Source organism: Pimephales promelas, chromosome 3 (assembly GCF_988280905.1).
Source record: "Pimephales promelas chromosome 3, fPimPro1.hap1.1, whole genome shotgun sequence".
NCBI lineage: Eukaryota > Metazoa > Chordata > Actinopteri > Cypriniformes > Leuciscidae > Pimephales > Pimephales promelas.
Genome location: NC_142771.1, coordinates 34,911,174 through 34,925,842, shown reverse-complemented (window position 1 = coordinate 34,925,842; position 14,669 = coordinate 34,911,174). Strand labels below are relative to the sequence as shown.

General features: G+C 39.6%; 1 protein-coding gene across 1 annotated transcript; it reads left to right on the top strand.

The window, feature by feature from the left end:
* Window positions 1-693: 693 nt before the first annotated feature.
* Window positions 694-13,935, top strand: LOC120489013 (uncharacterized). The gene is made up of 11 exons (XM_039685641.2): window positions 694-2,046; window positions 2,196-2,319; window positions 4,925-5,100; window positions 5,523-5,699; window positions 7,005-7,125; window positions 7,232-7,392; window positions 8,033-8,173; window positions 9,993-10,134; window positions 10,228-10,547; window positions 10,630-10,668; window positions 13,223-13,935. The coding sequence occupies exons 1-11, from the start codon at window positions 2,020-2,022 to the stop codon at window positions 13,622-13,624; spliced, it is 1,830 nt and encodes a 609-aa protein (XP_039541575.2). The 5' UTR covers window positions 694-2,019; the 3' UTR covers window positions 13,625-13,935.
* Window positions 13,936-14,669: the final 734 nt, after the last annotated feature.

Sequence of the window (14,669 nt, the reverse complement as noted above, 5' to 3'; positions counted from 1 at the left end):
ACCTGAGGCAAGACACTTTCACCAGAAAAATAAATAACAAACATGACTATCAGCCTGCAGACATAGGATAGTTATCCTGACCAATTATTGTGTCCGTCTAATTTTTTTTTTTTTTACAAAAAGTACATTTTCCTGTTATAATGTATAATTTCCCTTTAAAAATGCTTACTACCATATTCTATTTGTACGGTCAGCCAGCTGAAAAAGAATAACAGAAAGTTTCAGTATGAGGAAAGGTGTACTTTGACAAGTCATATTTTATGATAATTTTTACTTTTCACACCGTTTAAAAAATAAAAACAGTAGTCTACAGTATACAGTAGCTACTCATAACTTAGAATTGTATTATTGTATTTCATACGACTTTAATCCACATTCTGTGATCAATTCGCGCTACGGTAGCATTTTTCTAGCCTGGCTGCACCCTCCTACGCACTTCCGCTCAATTTCATTTTACTTCAGTGGAAATGAAATGAACTAGAGTCTGGTTGAACCAGGCTAGCATTTTTCGACAAGGCAGCAAAAATCGACAGTGTGTTAAGCGCCCTCAAAAGGAAGCAATGCAGTCTACACTGGATGCAGCGAGGTGCGAAATACATTTCCAACAGTAAACTGTTTGCTAGCCTGGTTCACGCTCTGTTTCTGACGCACTTCACATTTGGTTTTACTCGCTGCATCAGCCATGACAACATTCAGAGGTTAAAAAAAAAACGCTTGTTGGGCTATCGCGTCAGAATTTGAGGAAGTGTGGGAAGTGATGTATGCCGTAAAGCAGTCGAATTTTGTAGTTCTTTTTGTGCTCGGGTTCCTACCAAGCGTCAGCATTCTAATCTGAAACATGAAGCCTACCCGGAAGTGCGAAAAACTGCAATACATCTAAAATCCGCTAGAGGAAGGTCCCAAAAGGGAGCAAATGTTACCCCATGTTAAAATGTCTGTTTTCACAGCATTTTTTTACAGTTTGGTCCCATGGACTTTTATTGTAATCTTCAATATGTTCCGCGTTCCTGACAACTGTGAGGGGGGTGAATTTTTTCTGACTCGTTAGTTTAGATCGTATTTAGATATAAAATGTATGGCAAATAAGGGCGGTTAACTTTGATTGACAGCTGATAACGGGCTGCGCCGAGAGGAATTTGACGTCTCGGCCATGATCTGACACAACACATCATACCGCCTCTGTATCCTTTTTGAACATTTGCATTTTGTATTTCCCAAGATTTTCCAGTATGGCGCCGCCCATACCCCCCATAAACAGCCTCAAACCCGTTCTTCAGAGAGTCTATGGGTGACGTCACAGCCGCTTTGTCCATATTTTTTACAGTCTATGGTTCCTACCCGCTCCCCGAAGTTACAGAGTGCCAGTAAAAGCGATACAGACACTGTCAAGCAATGGCAGACCTGTCATTCAACCTATTGTAAGTCGATGTACCATCTCAAGTGTTTTGGAAAAGTACTAGGTTGAAAAAGCTACATAGTGCTGCTTAAAGAGTTTCACATCCTATTTTTGTACATATTTGCAGCTAAACTTCCTGTTGCTCCACTCTTGGTTGAAAATCCTTGAATTTGATCCTGAACAGAATAATCCAATGTTTGTGTATTGTCTGCTGGTTTTTAGAATTCCATTAATCGTTTCTATAGAGTTACCAAACTAAACACAGACTGATGGTATCAGGAAGTCTGTTGATACTGATGTCACTGCTCCAATAATTGTCCCCCATGATAAAAGATCATCGCTGCATGATAGAGAGGATTAACTGTTTTTATCTGGGATTAAAGACTGCCCCCATCTAGGTTTCCTAATGGGTGCCGGTTTATATTCAAAGCTTAAGACCTTCTAAAAGCACTCCATCCATCCATCCTGGTAGAGCTTTACTTCAGGCTGGAGAGAGAAGCTTGCTCGCAAGTTTGTACACAAGTAGATTGCACTATGACTGAGATTTTAATACTTGTTCTAAAGAAGTATGCATTGATATTTGTATCTTATTAAGAAGAATATACAGATGAACATTGTAGGAGATGACGTCTGTGGAGGACAAAATGGAGGTATTGTTTTTACATTTCTAAACTTTTGACCCTAAACTTTTCTGCTATATTTTATTATTACTTCATTGATGTGAAACAATATTAACAGTGTATGTTTACTGCAACCTGTTAAGAATGTTCAAATTGATTGAAATGTTTGGTCTTGGCAGTCAGTTTCAGGGGAACAGGATCAGTTGTTTTCCCTCGTTTGTAACGCTCAGCGTGGAAGATTAGATGAACAGCGATGCACATTGGGTTCAACTAAACCTCAACAACTTCATCCCAACAGCCCAGGTCAGATGTCTTTGTCATTTTGGTAATGGTAATTTTTTTTTTTTAAATGGGCATCACTCTATTTACATAGTTGATTAGTCACAGTACATTAAGACAAATGCTTTTGTATTTCATGTTTTCTAAAATGCTGTCAAATCGTTTATTCACGATTAATCAATTCTAACATAAAAGTTTGTTTATATCATGTGTGTGTTTGTATATATATATATATTTACACACATAAACAAAAACTTTCTTGTTAGATGCAATTAATCACGATTAATCGATTTGACAGCACTAGATGGAAATGAGGCATTTTTGAATAAATATGAACTAATTCACATACATTTCCGTATCAGAAATATGAACATTGGATAAACCTTGGTTCAAATTTCTTTTTGTTGACATATTAGAGTCATTGGTTTTTACAGAGGGGATTGTGATATCTCTTTTTTACGGAGCTTCTTACAGAGCCCTTAAAGTGACATGGTGGAGGGAAAATTGTAAATGCAAATACCTTTGCGAGTGAGTGAAAAAGTTTACGAATTAACGCAAATTTATTTGCGAGCGAATGCAAAAGTTTTCGAGTGAATGGAAATGTTTGCGAAAGGAAGGCAAATATCTTTGCGAGCAAATGCAAATACCTTTGCAAGTGAGGAAAACGTTTACAAACGAATGCAAATATCTTAAGGCCGATTTATACTTCTGCGTAGGGTGCGCGCAGTAGGTACGGCGTAGCATACGCACAGACGCGTCCCATTGCGCGTACCCTTCGCCGTCGCCTGACGCGCACCTCCTCAAAAATGTAACTACACGTCGCGACGACGCGGACCGCAAGATCGCTGATTGGTCGGCTTGGTAGCATCGCATTTCCTCCTACGCATTTCCGCACGTACCTTCTCACGCATTTCCATCACTGTCTATGATTTCCACACGTACCATCTCCTCCGACGTCTTCTCTCATTTCTGCCTTTCAGTTTTAGTAATTTCACTAAAGTGAACTGTTTTTCCACCTCAATAAGCTCCAACTCCAACATGATCCACTCTCTTTCAATCGCTATTGCTTGTAGTACCCTAGCCGCGAGGAATCTAAACACAGTGGAACATTAAAACTCTCCGCCGCCAACTAGCGTTTCGGAGCAGTACTGCAGAGCAACAAGACCTGAACGCAGAAGTATAAATGCTTATAACGGCGTCGCCTACGTGCGTAGCCAACGCCGTACATTACGGCGTACCCTCGACGCAGAAGTATAAATTGGCCTTTAGCCAGCGAATGCAAAAGTTTGCCAGTGAATGGAAAAGTTTGCGAACAAATGCAAATATCTCTGCGAGCGAATGCAAAAGTTTGCGAGTGAATGGAAAAGTTTGCGAACAAGTGCAAATATCTTTGCGAGCGAATGCAAAAGTTTGCAAGTGAATGGAAAAGTTTGCGAACAAATGCACATATCTTTGCGAACGAATGGAAAAGTTTGCGAGTGAATGGAAAAGTTTGCGAACAAATGCAAATATCTTTGCGAGCGAATGGAAAAGTTTGCGAACAAATGCAAATATCTTTGCGAACGAATGCAAAAGTTTGCCAGTGAATGAAAAAGTTTGCGAACAAATGTAAATATCTTTGCAAACGAATGCAAAAGTTTGCCTGTGAATGGAAAAGTTTGCGAACAAATGCACATATCTTTGCGAGCGAATGGAAAAGTTTGCGAACAAATGCAAATATCTTTGCGAGCGAATGAAAAAGTTTGCGAACAAATGTAAATATCTTTGCGAACGAATGGAAAAGTTTGCGAGTGAATGGAAAAGTTTGCGAACAAATGCAAATATCTTTGCGAGCGAATGGAAAAGTTTGCGAACAAATGCAAATATCTTTGCGAACGAATGCAAAAGTTTGCCAGTGAATGAAAAAGTTTCCGAACAAATGTAAATATCTTTGCGAACGAATGCAAAAGTTTGCCAGTGAATGAAAAAGTTTGCGAACAAATGTAAATATCTTTGCGAACGAAAAGTTTGCGAGTGAATGGAAAAGTTTGCGAACAAATGCAAATATCTTTGCGAGTGAATGGAAAAGTTTGCGAACAAATGTAAATATATTTGCGAACGAATGCCTAAGTTTGCCAGTGAATGAAAAAGTTTGCGAACAAATGCACATATCTTTGCGAGCAAATGGAAAAGTTTGCGAGTGAATGGAAAAGTTTGCGAACAAATGAAAATATCTTTGCGAGCGAATGCAAAAGTTTGCAAGTGAATGGAAAAGTTTGCGAACAAATGCAAATATCTTTGCGAGAGAATGCAAAAGTTTGCGAGCGAACGGAAAGTTTCTCTGCGAAACGCAAAACATTCACGAGAGAACGCAAAAGCATTAACAAAGAATTTTTCATCCCGTCTCATATTTTTTCCTTCACCGTGTCCCTTTAGGTTCTCCATAGTGCTGAACGACTGCCAGCAGTATATTAATCAGAAAGTGTTTTTCCAAACTCACAAAAGTTTGCGAATGAACGCAAATCTTTGCACGAGAAAACAAAAGTTTTGCGAGAGAATGCAATTTTTTTTTTTTAAATTGAACAGTGCATGAAAAAGCACAGGTTTTTTCTGTACTGTGTTCATGTCTCTTTGTACAACACTTCGGCAGATGGCGATGACTTTTTTCAGTACCTGGTCAAGAGTCAGAGCCAACGATTAGATGACCAACGAGTGACGCTTAGTTCACTGCCAGGGATGGAGGCATTCACCATGAGAGATCCGAAAGACAGAAATGCACTGAAGACAAACTTTGATCAGTTTTGCAACATGGTCAGCAGAGCTCATGTGAGTTTTCCAGTGAACTTTGGAGGACATCCTATTAGTAAAACAAAGTTTATTTGGAGCATGTTTTACAAGAAAATACGTTTTACTATTTCAAATAGTATTTGCCATTTCTTAGTAATTGTGAAATTTACTAGCAATTTCAGAATTTTTAGTATTTATATTAGAAATTTAGTAGCATTTTATTTTATAGCCTTGTTCTGCATTCTTATTATAGTAGATAACAACCACTTTCAACAAGTTCTAGCCCTGAACTTACCCATAAACCTAACCTTAACCCATGTACTTATTTTACCCAGTACTTATAACATATTGTAAAATTAAGTGAAAACGAAGAAAATCCTGCAATTTATTTTTGATTGTATATACAGGAAAGAATTGAAAAGAACGTTTTTTTCCTTCAAATTTCTTAATCTGCAATGTAGAGTTTCAGGAAACAGATCCCTCCCAAAAACACCCTTTCCCCCGAAGCCCCGGACTCTGTGAGAAGAGCGAGCTACAATCCCCAGACTCCTGCTGATTCAGACACTTACAACACGCTCACAACCAGATCAGCCTCATTCAACCCCATATCAGACAAGGACAGAATGGAACGTTTTCAAGTGAGTATGAATGACATACACTCACTTAAAGGATTATTAAGGACACCTGTTCAATTTTTCATTAATGCAATTATCTAATCAACCAATCACATGGCAGTTGCTTCAATGCGTTTAGGGGTGTGGTCCTGGTCAAGACAATCTCCTGAACTCCAAACTGAATGTCAGAATGAGAAAGAAAGATGATTTAAGACATTTTGAGCATGGCATGGTTGTTGGTGTCTGAGTATTTCACAATCTGCTCAGTTACTGGGATTTTCACGCACAACCATTTCTAGGGTTTACAAAGAATGGTGTGAAAAGGGAAAAACATCCAGTATGTGGCAGTCCTGTGGGCGAAAATGCCTTGTTGATGCTAGAGGTCAGAGGAGAATGGGCCGACTGATTCAAGCTGATAGAAGAGCAACTTTGACTGAAATAACCACTCGTTACAACCGAGGTATGCAGCAAAGCATTTGTGAAGCCACAACACGCACAACCTTGAGGCGGATGGGCTACAACAGCAGAAGACCCCACCGGGTACCACTCATCTCCACTACAAATAGGAAAAAGAGGCTACAATTTGCAAGAGCTCACCAAAATTGGACAGTTGAAGACTGGAAAAATGTTGCCTGGTCTGATGAGTCTCGATTTCTGTTGAGACATTCAGATGGTAGAGTCAGAATTTGGCGTAAACAGAATGAGAACATGTATCCATCATGCCTTGTTACCACTGTGCAGGCTGGTGGTGGTGTAATGGTGTGGGGGATGTTTTCTTGGCACACTTTAGGCCCCTTAGTGCCAATTGGGCATCGTTTAAATGCCACGGCCTACCTGAGGATTGTTTCTGACCATGTCCACCCCTTTATGGCCACCATGTCCCCATCCTCTGATGGCTACTTCCAGCAGGATAATGCACCATGTCACAAAGCTCGAATCATTTCAAATTGGTTTCTTGAACATGACAATGAGTTCATTGTACTAAAATGGCCGCCACAGTCACCAGATCTCAACCCAATAGAGCATCTTTGGGATGTGGTGGAACGGGAGCTTCGTGCCCTGGATGTGCATCCCACAAATCTCCATCAACTGCAAGATGCTATCCTATCAATATGGGCCAACATTTCTAAAGAATGCTTTCAGCACCTTGTTGAATCAATGCCACGTAGAATTAAGGCGAAAGGGGGTCAAACACAGTATTAGTATGGTGTTCCTAATAATCCTTTAGGTGAGTGTATATTTACAGTGGCCTCAGATACTGTACAAATCTTTCAAAACTTCCTACTTACAAAGTACAAAAGCCTGTTATTCTTGTTCTTAATCCATCAGGGTGAGCAGGACCAGATGTTGTGTCTAGTTAGTCAAGCACAACGTGGACGTATGGATGATCAGCGCTGCTCCATTAACCCCTTATCGCCTTCACCCAGACATATGGATAACAGCCAGTCAGGTCAGTCTGTAATAATAAAGTGAATAATTCAACAAATGCATTATAAAGCAAACCAATCAGAGAAGTTTCTTTACTAAGTGCATGTTTGTATACACCACCTAAACAGATCAAGATGTGGAGAATTTCTTTAAACTCATTTCTAACACCCAAAATCGACGGTTCGATGACCAGCGGGTGACACTTAAGCCGTTGTCAGGAAAACAAACACCTTCTGGGATGACAGCTGAGGAATCAGATCAACTCTTCAACATGGTCTCCAGAATACAGGTGTGTAATGCCAAGTCTGAAAGAAACGAATGCTTTTATTCAGCAAGCATGCGTTAGTGGATTAAAAGTGTCAGTAAAGACATTTATAATGTTACAAAAAATGTCTATTTCAAATACTTGTTATTTTGAACTGTCTATTCATCAAAGAATCCTGAAAAATCACAAATGTTTCTTGAGTATCAAATCAGTATATGGGAATAATTTCTGAAGGATCATGTGACACTGAAGACTGGAGTAATGATACTGAAAATTCTGAATATTTTCAGAATTTTAGTCCATGTTAATGTATTTATCTGTCATTATTTATGCAGCTTAATTTGTTGTTAAATAGATACATTTATTGTTAAATATAATAAAAAGTTATAGTATATTTTCTTAGTGCATTAAAAATCATGGAAAATGTGATGAAACGACCCCTTTGAGATACATTTGTTAGACCATGCACGGCTCTAATAAGGGCAAGAGCACAAATATAGGCCAGCAAAAAAGGGCTTATTTTACGATCTCAATCAACATTTACTAACGCTCTCCTGTTTCCATAACTGGCACATGCACAGAGGTAGAAACCTGGGCCGAATATCATTAATTTAAAAGCACTCTGTGATAGCAAGGCACGCTTGTATTATTTTCTCTCTGGCAGGGCTCTCGGATGGATGATCAGAGCTGCTCTGCTCCCAAAATCCAACTGGGGTCTCCTGCCCCCCCAAGGAAGTCTTATTCTCAACCTGTATCCCCGACTAACCCTCCCAGGAGATCAGGATCATTCAGTCCTTCCTCTGAGGTGATTGATATACAGTGAGGAAAATAATTATTTGAACACCCTGCTATTTTGCAAGTTCTCCCACTTAGAAATCATGGAGGGGTCTGGAAGTGTCATCGTAGGTTCATGTATTTATTCGTATGATCCAGAGGCAAATAAGTATTTGAACGCCTATATTTCCAATGCTATGAAGTTGATATATTTTGTTATTGTTTACTTGCCTTTGTAATGACTTGTAGCTCTCAGATTAGTTTGCACAATATAACGTTTAAACGCCAATGATGTACTAAAAACAGTAACGTTTTTCCTTTTGGTTTTTGAAGATTTTCACGTACAGACGACAACTTCGATTAGTCAAAACGATCCCCGTTCACACAGGTCCATTAAAACGACTAAAACGCTGTATTATTCATGCCAGGCCAGTAGTTGGCGATGTCGCCAATTGACTGAACATGTAATAAGCATGATGTCACCGTTTTATTACAAATTCGCACTTTTGTAGTTTATACAGAGACGATGACTTATCATTTTCAAAAACGTGTTCTTTGAAACCCGCTTTCAGAAGTTTGCATTTTCAGCCCTCCAAAACACCGCTGTCATGTAAATGAACGACCAAAATGCATGAAAAACTTTTAGTTTTTTAGTTGAAAACAGTGTTGTCGTGTAAATGGCCCCTTTTGTGTGAACATTGCAAAAGTGTAGCAAACCTTTCAGTTTTCCAAATAAAAACTAAAAACATTTATGGATTTAGCATTTTGGCCGTTCATTTACACGACACTGGCATTTTGGGTGCCTGAAAATGCAAACTTTTGAAAACTATACTGTTATAGTCTCTGTGTAAATTACAAAAATGTGAATTTGTGAAAACAGGCTGCACAATTAATCGCAAACGCTGCGATTATTTTATGCGCAGCTTGTCGGTGCAGTGCGGCTCATCGGTAGTAAACGCTGCTTCATCTGAACACCAGAGGGCGTCGAACGCAAACACGCCAAATAACGCCTAGTTCACACTACATGATTTTAAGCCCGATTTGCAAATCGTTGAGCTCACGACAGGTCAGGGTGTTATCGTGTGCAAATCTCGAGGGATTAGCGGGCGATGAACGCTCGCCAATCTGTTAGTATGAAAGAGCCAAGAACGCATCAAAGACACTCGCAGACGCCTCACAGACGCGTCGCCGAGCCCAGAAAAATGTCTAGCATACTAGATATCCAGAGCTGTCGCAGTCGCTCGACTCAACCTCACGTGATGTCATGTGCTACAGCCAATCAGAGCAAGGCCACCAGGTAAATCTTTTTTTTCCCTTTTTTTGCATTTTTTATCAAAGCAAATCAAAGTGTTTGCAGCACTAGTTTCTGTCTGATATTCGTCCATATTTGCGTGTTGTGTTCTTCGCTGGGTATTGGCGCTGCAAAAGTTTCGTGTCATTTCCGGGTCATTTATCGCGTGATTTTTCGTGACAAAACGTGGTTTGTAGACGAGATAGAATCGTCAGGTGACGAGTTGTCAACTGGTGTAGTGCGTTACCTCCTGTTGCGGATCAATCTCGTTGTGTCGTGTGAACAGCTCAACAACTTAAACACTCCAGATTTCACTGAGAGCAAGTCATGTAGCGTGAACCGCACAGTTCAGCCCGACGTTTTACAATCATGTAGTGTGAACTAGGCTTAAGGAACACCTTTCCAGGAAATCCCTACTAAGGGCATCATACTATCTGTATTTGAATAAACAGAAGACTGAAACGCTTTGACTAATAAACACACGACTGTCTGCTGGGAATGCCTCTGAAAATCATAAATATACATTGATTCATGTATTGTTTCCTTTTCTCTGAATCAGGTACAAAATTGTATCGATCAGGACCAGTTTTTTTCCCTGGTGTATAATTCCCAGCATCGGCGAATGGATGACCAGCGGTGCTCATTTGATCCCTTTAAAAAACCTTCCCCCTCTCCAAATACCCCGAACGCTAATCCCACAGGTAGGCCTCACTGAAGTCGGCTCGGATAATAATGATTATTAATGGCCGAATTACTGTGATTTTCACACTGTTCTACTGGCTTGTTGCATACAGCGGAAGATGCGGAGGACCTTTGCAATCTACTGGCCAACTTTCAAAGAGGACGACTGGATGATCAACGTGTGACACTTGGCTCATTGCCAGGCCTCCAGCCCTCCAGAATAGAGACAAAGAGAGAGAGGAATAAAGCAGCCCCCCAAATCATGCTGACCCCCGCGTCACCTGCTGCACCAAAAAAAGTTTGTCCCAGTCCGTCCTGTCCCTCTCTGCCCGTCTGTGACTCGGACACACCTGGCAGGCCTCCCGCCAGATCGCCCTCATTATGCCCAGCGTCGGATAGGGAGAGATTACCGTATGATGACATGTCGGCGCAGGTGAGGGACTTTTCTTTCAGCATGTACTGCATCCATTTTTGAGCTGAGTGATTGATATTAATAGCACATTCGTGTTTTACAGATATCATTTCAAATTTCCATGCGCTTCCCTCCACATCAGGTAAGTGCAGTAAATGACCATGAAACGTGTTTTTCAGAATGAAAGAATTTTAAGTGAAAAGTTATTAAATGTGTGAAACAAATGAATGTCTTCACAAAGGCAGCATGAAATGAAGATTTACCATATCTATATTCTAAATGCAGTAATTGATCTCACTGTGAACGATTCAAGTTTAGCTTGTATTTTTTATTTTTTTTACCTCATAATGTTTAATCAAAATGTGCCATAACTCAATCTTTTGGTGAAAGCGACAGACTGCTCTCTATGCAGGATTTATCCAATTGTTTAATCTGTTTAAACCCTGCCTCTTTTAACGCCCACATCTCACAATCCAATCAACAATAGAACCGAGTCCTTACATCTTATTATTTTTCCATAATCCTAAATAAGTTTCACTCGGATGTCGCAACATAGAAGACTAATCTGTCTCTAACTTTAATACCTAATAATACTTACGATATGTCAAATAAAAAAATCTGTATATCTGTGCTTATATTTAATAGCCTAATTTTTATGTAGTTATAAACACATAAACATAAAACGGGAATGAGTGGATCTCTGAGCTGGAGTGAGTGAGTGGAGGCGGGGCTAATTTGCATAATCATAGAACCGTGTATACTAAACGAGGCAAGGGTGTTGAGATACATGAAGATTTTTTTTTTTCAAGGAAAAAACTTTTCAATATGTCATTTTGGTGATCAAAGAGGAGTTTTAAGGGATACAATTATTGACTACAGGGCAAGTACAAGTACCTTCAAGGAAGTGCTAGACATGAGCTGATCTTGCAGCTAAAAGTAAACTTAGGACTTAAAGGGTTAGTTCACCCAAAAATGAAAGTTCTGTCAGTATTTACTCACCCTCATGTTGTTCCAACCCTGTAAGACCTTCGTTCATCTTCGGAACACAAATTAAGATATTTTTGATGAAATCTGAGAGCTGGATCACTCCTGCATATCCATAGGCTTCTTGAGGGATTGAAACTTGCCGGGCTTGAAAAGTTATTAAAGACATTGTTAAAATAGTCAAAGTGAGTCGTTATTTTTGTTTGTTTTTGCGCACAAAAAGTGTTCTCGTCACTTGATAAAGTTAAGATTGAGCCACTGTAGTCACTTGGACTATTTTAACGATGTCTTTAATAACTTTTCGGGGCTGGCAAGTTTCAATCCCTCAAGAAGCCCATGGACTAGTATGCAGGAGCGATCTTAATATCTTAAATATCTTAATTTGTGTTCCGAAGATGAACGAAGGTCTTACGGGGTTGGAGCAACATGAGGGTGAGTAAATACTGACAGAACTTTCATTTTTGGGTGAACTAACCCTTTAAATATTGTTTTCCATGTTCCAGACAGCTACTTATTCATAATCAAAGTAATACTCCAAGGCACTCGAATTGTGTATGCACAAGTTTCCGAGGGGCGCTCCTGTAAAAAATAAAGTGGGTGAAACTTCCGGTGAGGCGGCGGAAGTAGCATTCCAATGGTATTTTGTGTGTTAGTTAGCGAAGAGGCTAGCTGTTTTTCGGAGAATTATTTTACTATTTAAAGACGCAAATCTTTATGAGAGATGGTGTTACGGAGCTCAGGGACATCATGTGCTGTTCGCGGTTGTATGTATAACCGGACTAAACTAATTCAGGGGCTTAAACGTGATTGTTTTGAACATAAGCCGAAAAAGAAATCAGAGCGATCCTGCCAGAGCCCGTCTCTGATCCTGCCAACGACTGTAGTTTCCATCACCTCCCAAAAGTCGACGAATCTTCCTGTGTACATTTGTTTAAATTCTTAATATTCTATAAACTCTATCAGCATGTGTTTGGCTGTTCTCTACTGATGTTACACCTAAACTCAGGATTAAAGCCTGTGACAAAATACCAAATGTGCCAGTTAATGTATTCAAGTAGCACATTCATTTATAATTTTGAATAAACTCCAAAGCACAATGACTGTGTATTTTTTATTTTAATTGTTTGTCAGCTCGCACAACTGTCTGTCACCATGCCTTGATGAGTATTGTTTATTAATAATGTTATTATAATACTCCCAATCAACTACTGCGGAGGTTAAAGGGACTGTTATTTCACCCTTTTGAATTTCGTTGAGGTCGTGTTCCCACATCGTTAGCTAGTTTGGATCGCTATAACTTGAATGACTGTCAACTGTTGAATGAACGAGTGTCAAGCATGTCAAGTCGCGCTTTGTTTACTTCCAACCGGAAGTCGCGCCCACTTTTGACGCAAGGCCTCATGGGGCGTAGGAAACTTGTGGATACAAAAGTTAAAAAGCCTTTATTAGATCATGGCTTTTGTCCATAAAATTGGTGACAGATACACCTATACGTTACGGCTTATGCCTTCGTCAGGGTGTGCTACTTGACTGAACATTAATGTCTAAATGCAGGGGTTCTCAACTCTGGCCCTCGAGGTCCACTTTTCTGCAGAGTTTGGCTCCAACCTTGATCAAACTCGCCTGCCCATAACTTGCTAGTAATCCTGAAAACACCCATTTTAAAGTTGTGTTTGATTAGGCCTGGTAGTTTATTTTTGTGTCTCCTTCAGACGCACGGAGAAAACAATCAGCCGTGTTCATTCCCTGAAGTCTTCCTCACGATCGGACAGCCAGGGGAGACTATAGTGCTTCCTCTCAGCCCTAGGCCCGGCGGACCAATCGCTCTCAATGTGAATCCACCCAGAAACCATCGCTCCAGGTCTCCATCCCCTCGCCGGTCTCCTGCCAGAAAGACACGTTCAAGACCCTCAACTCCACACCCAGGGGACACGGCTAGTCCAATCAGCCCACATGAGGACTACTTCTCTCTCATCCAGAGAGTCCACAGCGCTCAGCTGCAGAAGAGTAATGGAAACAGCAGAGCAGAGCCCAACAAAGAGGCGAGGAAGGGGAAGGGAAACAGCAGTGGAAGGAAAGAGAAAAAAGAGGGAGACAAAGAAAAGAGAAAATAAGACACTTGTTCAATGTATGTGTTTCACATCACCCGGATGAATACCTGAGTTATGTTGGTTGAGTAAACTGACTGACTGGAATTTCTTTTATTTGCGTGTCTGTATTAAGTGAAGGTGTAAATGTGCAGTGTTCAGATAATGGATCACTGGATCACATGGACCTGTTTTTCAAATTACATAGCGTTACTACCAGCATTTGTACTTTAGTATACTTAAGTTATTACAGAAATTATGTTTAAATTAATATACTTAAATGCTTTTCTGTACACTTAGTTCTATGTTAACTTCAGTGAAATAAAAATGGATTATAGTTTAAATTGATGATAAATGCAATCAGCTGAACTTAAGTGAAGTGTTTTTTTAGTTTTTTTTTTTTTTACATAGACTAGGACTTAAAGGAGTAGTTCACTTTTAAAAAAACTTTTGCTGATAATTTACTCACCCTCATGTCATCCAAAATGCCCACGTCTTTCTTTCTTCAGTCGAAAAGAAATTAAGGTTTTTGATGAAAACATTCCAGGATTTTCCTCCATATAATGGACTTCACTGGGAACCAAACGGTTCAAGGTTCAAACGTTTCAGTAGAAATATCAATTCATCTTTTTTTTTTTATGCCAAGGTATTAAAAATACAAGATTACAACAATATACAAACTGCACACATGCAGGAAAAATAATGAAAGCAATGCAGCACATGCATAGCCTGTATGTATACTCATAGGCTATAGCTACATAAAACAAAAGCCTTTTTTCCAATCAATATGATCAAATAAATTCATCCAATATGAAGCCACATATGGAATTGTTACAAGCTCTTTTTGAAAGAGTGATCTAATTCTAATATTAAGTGACGATTTATTTGACAGAAAGCATCATTTTTCTATTGGGTGTTCAAATGGATCTAACAGAGGAAAAGTGTCATCTAACGCGTCCTTTACAATGGAAAATTCCTTGGGGGTTACTGGGAAATTGAATTTACATAAAAACTCTTCATAATTTAAAATAAATCCTTCAGAATCCAGTAACTGGGAAACAGTCTGCACATT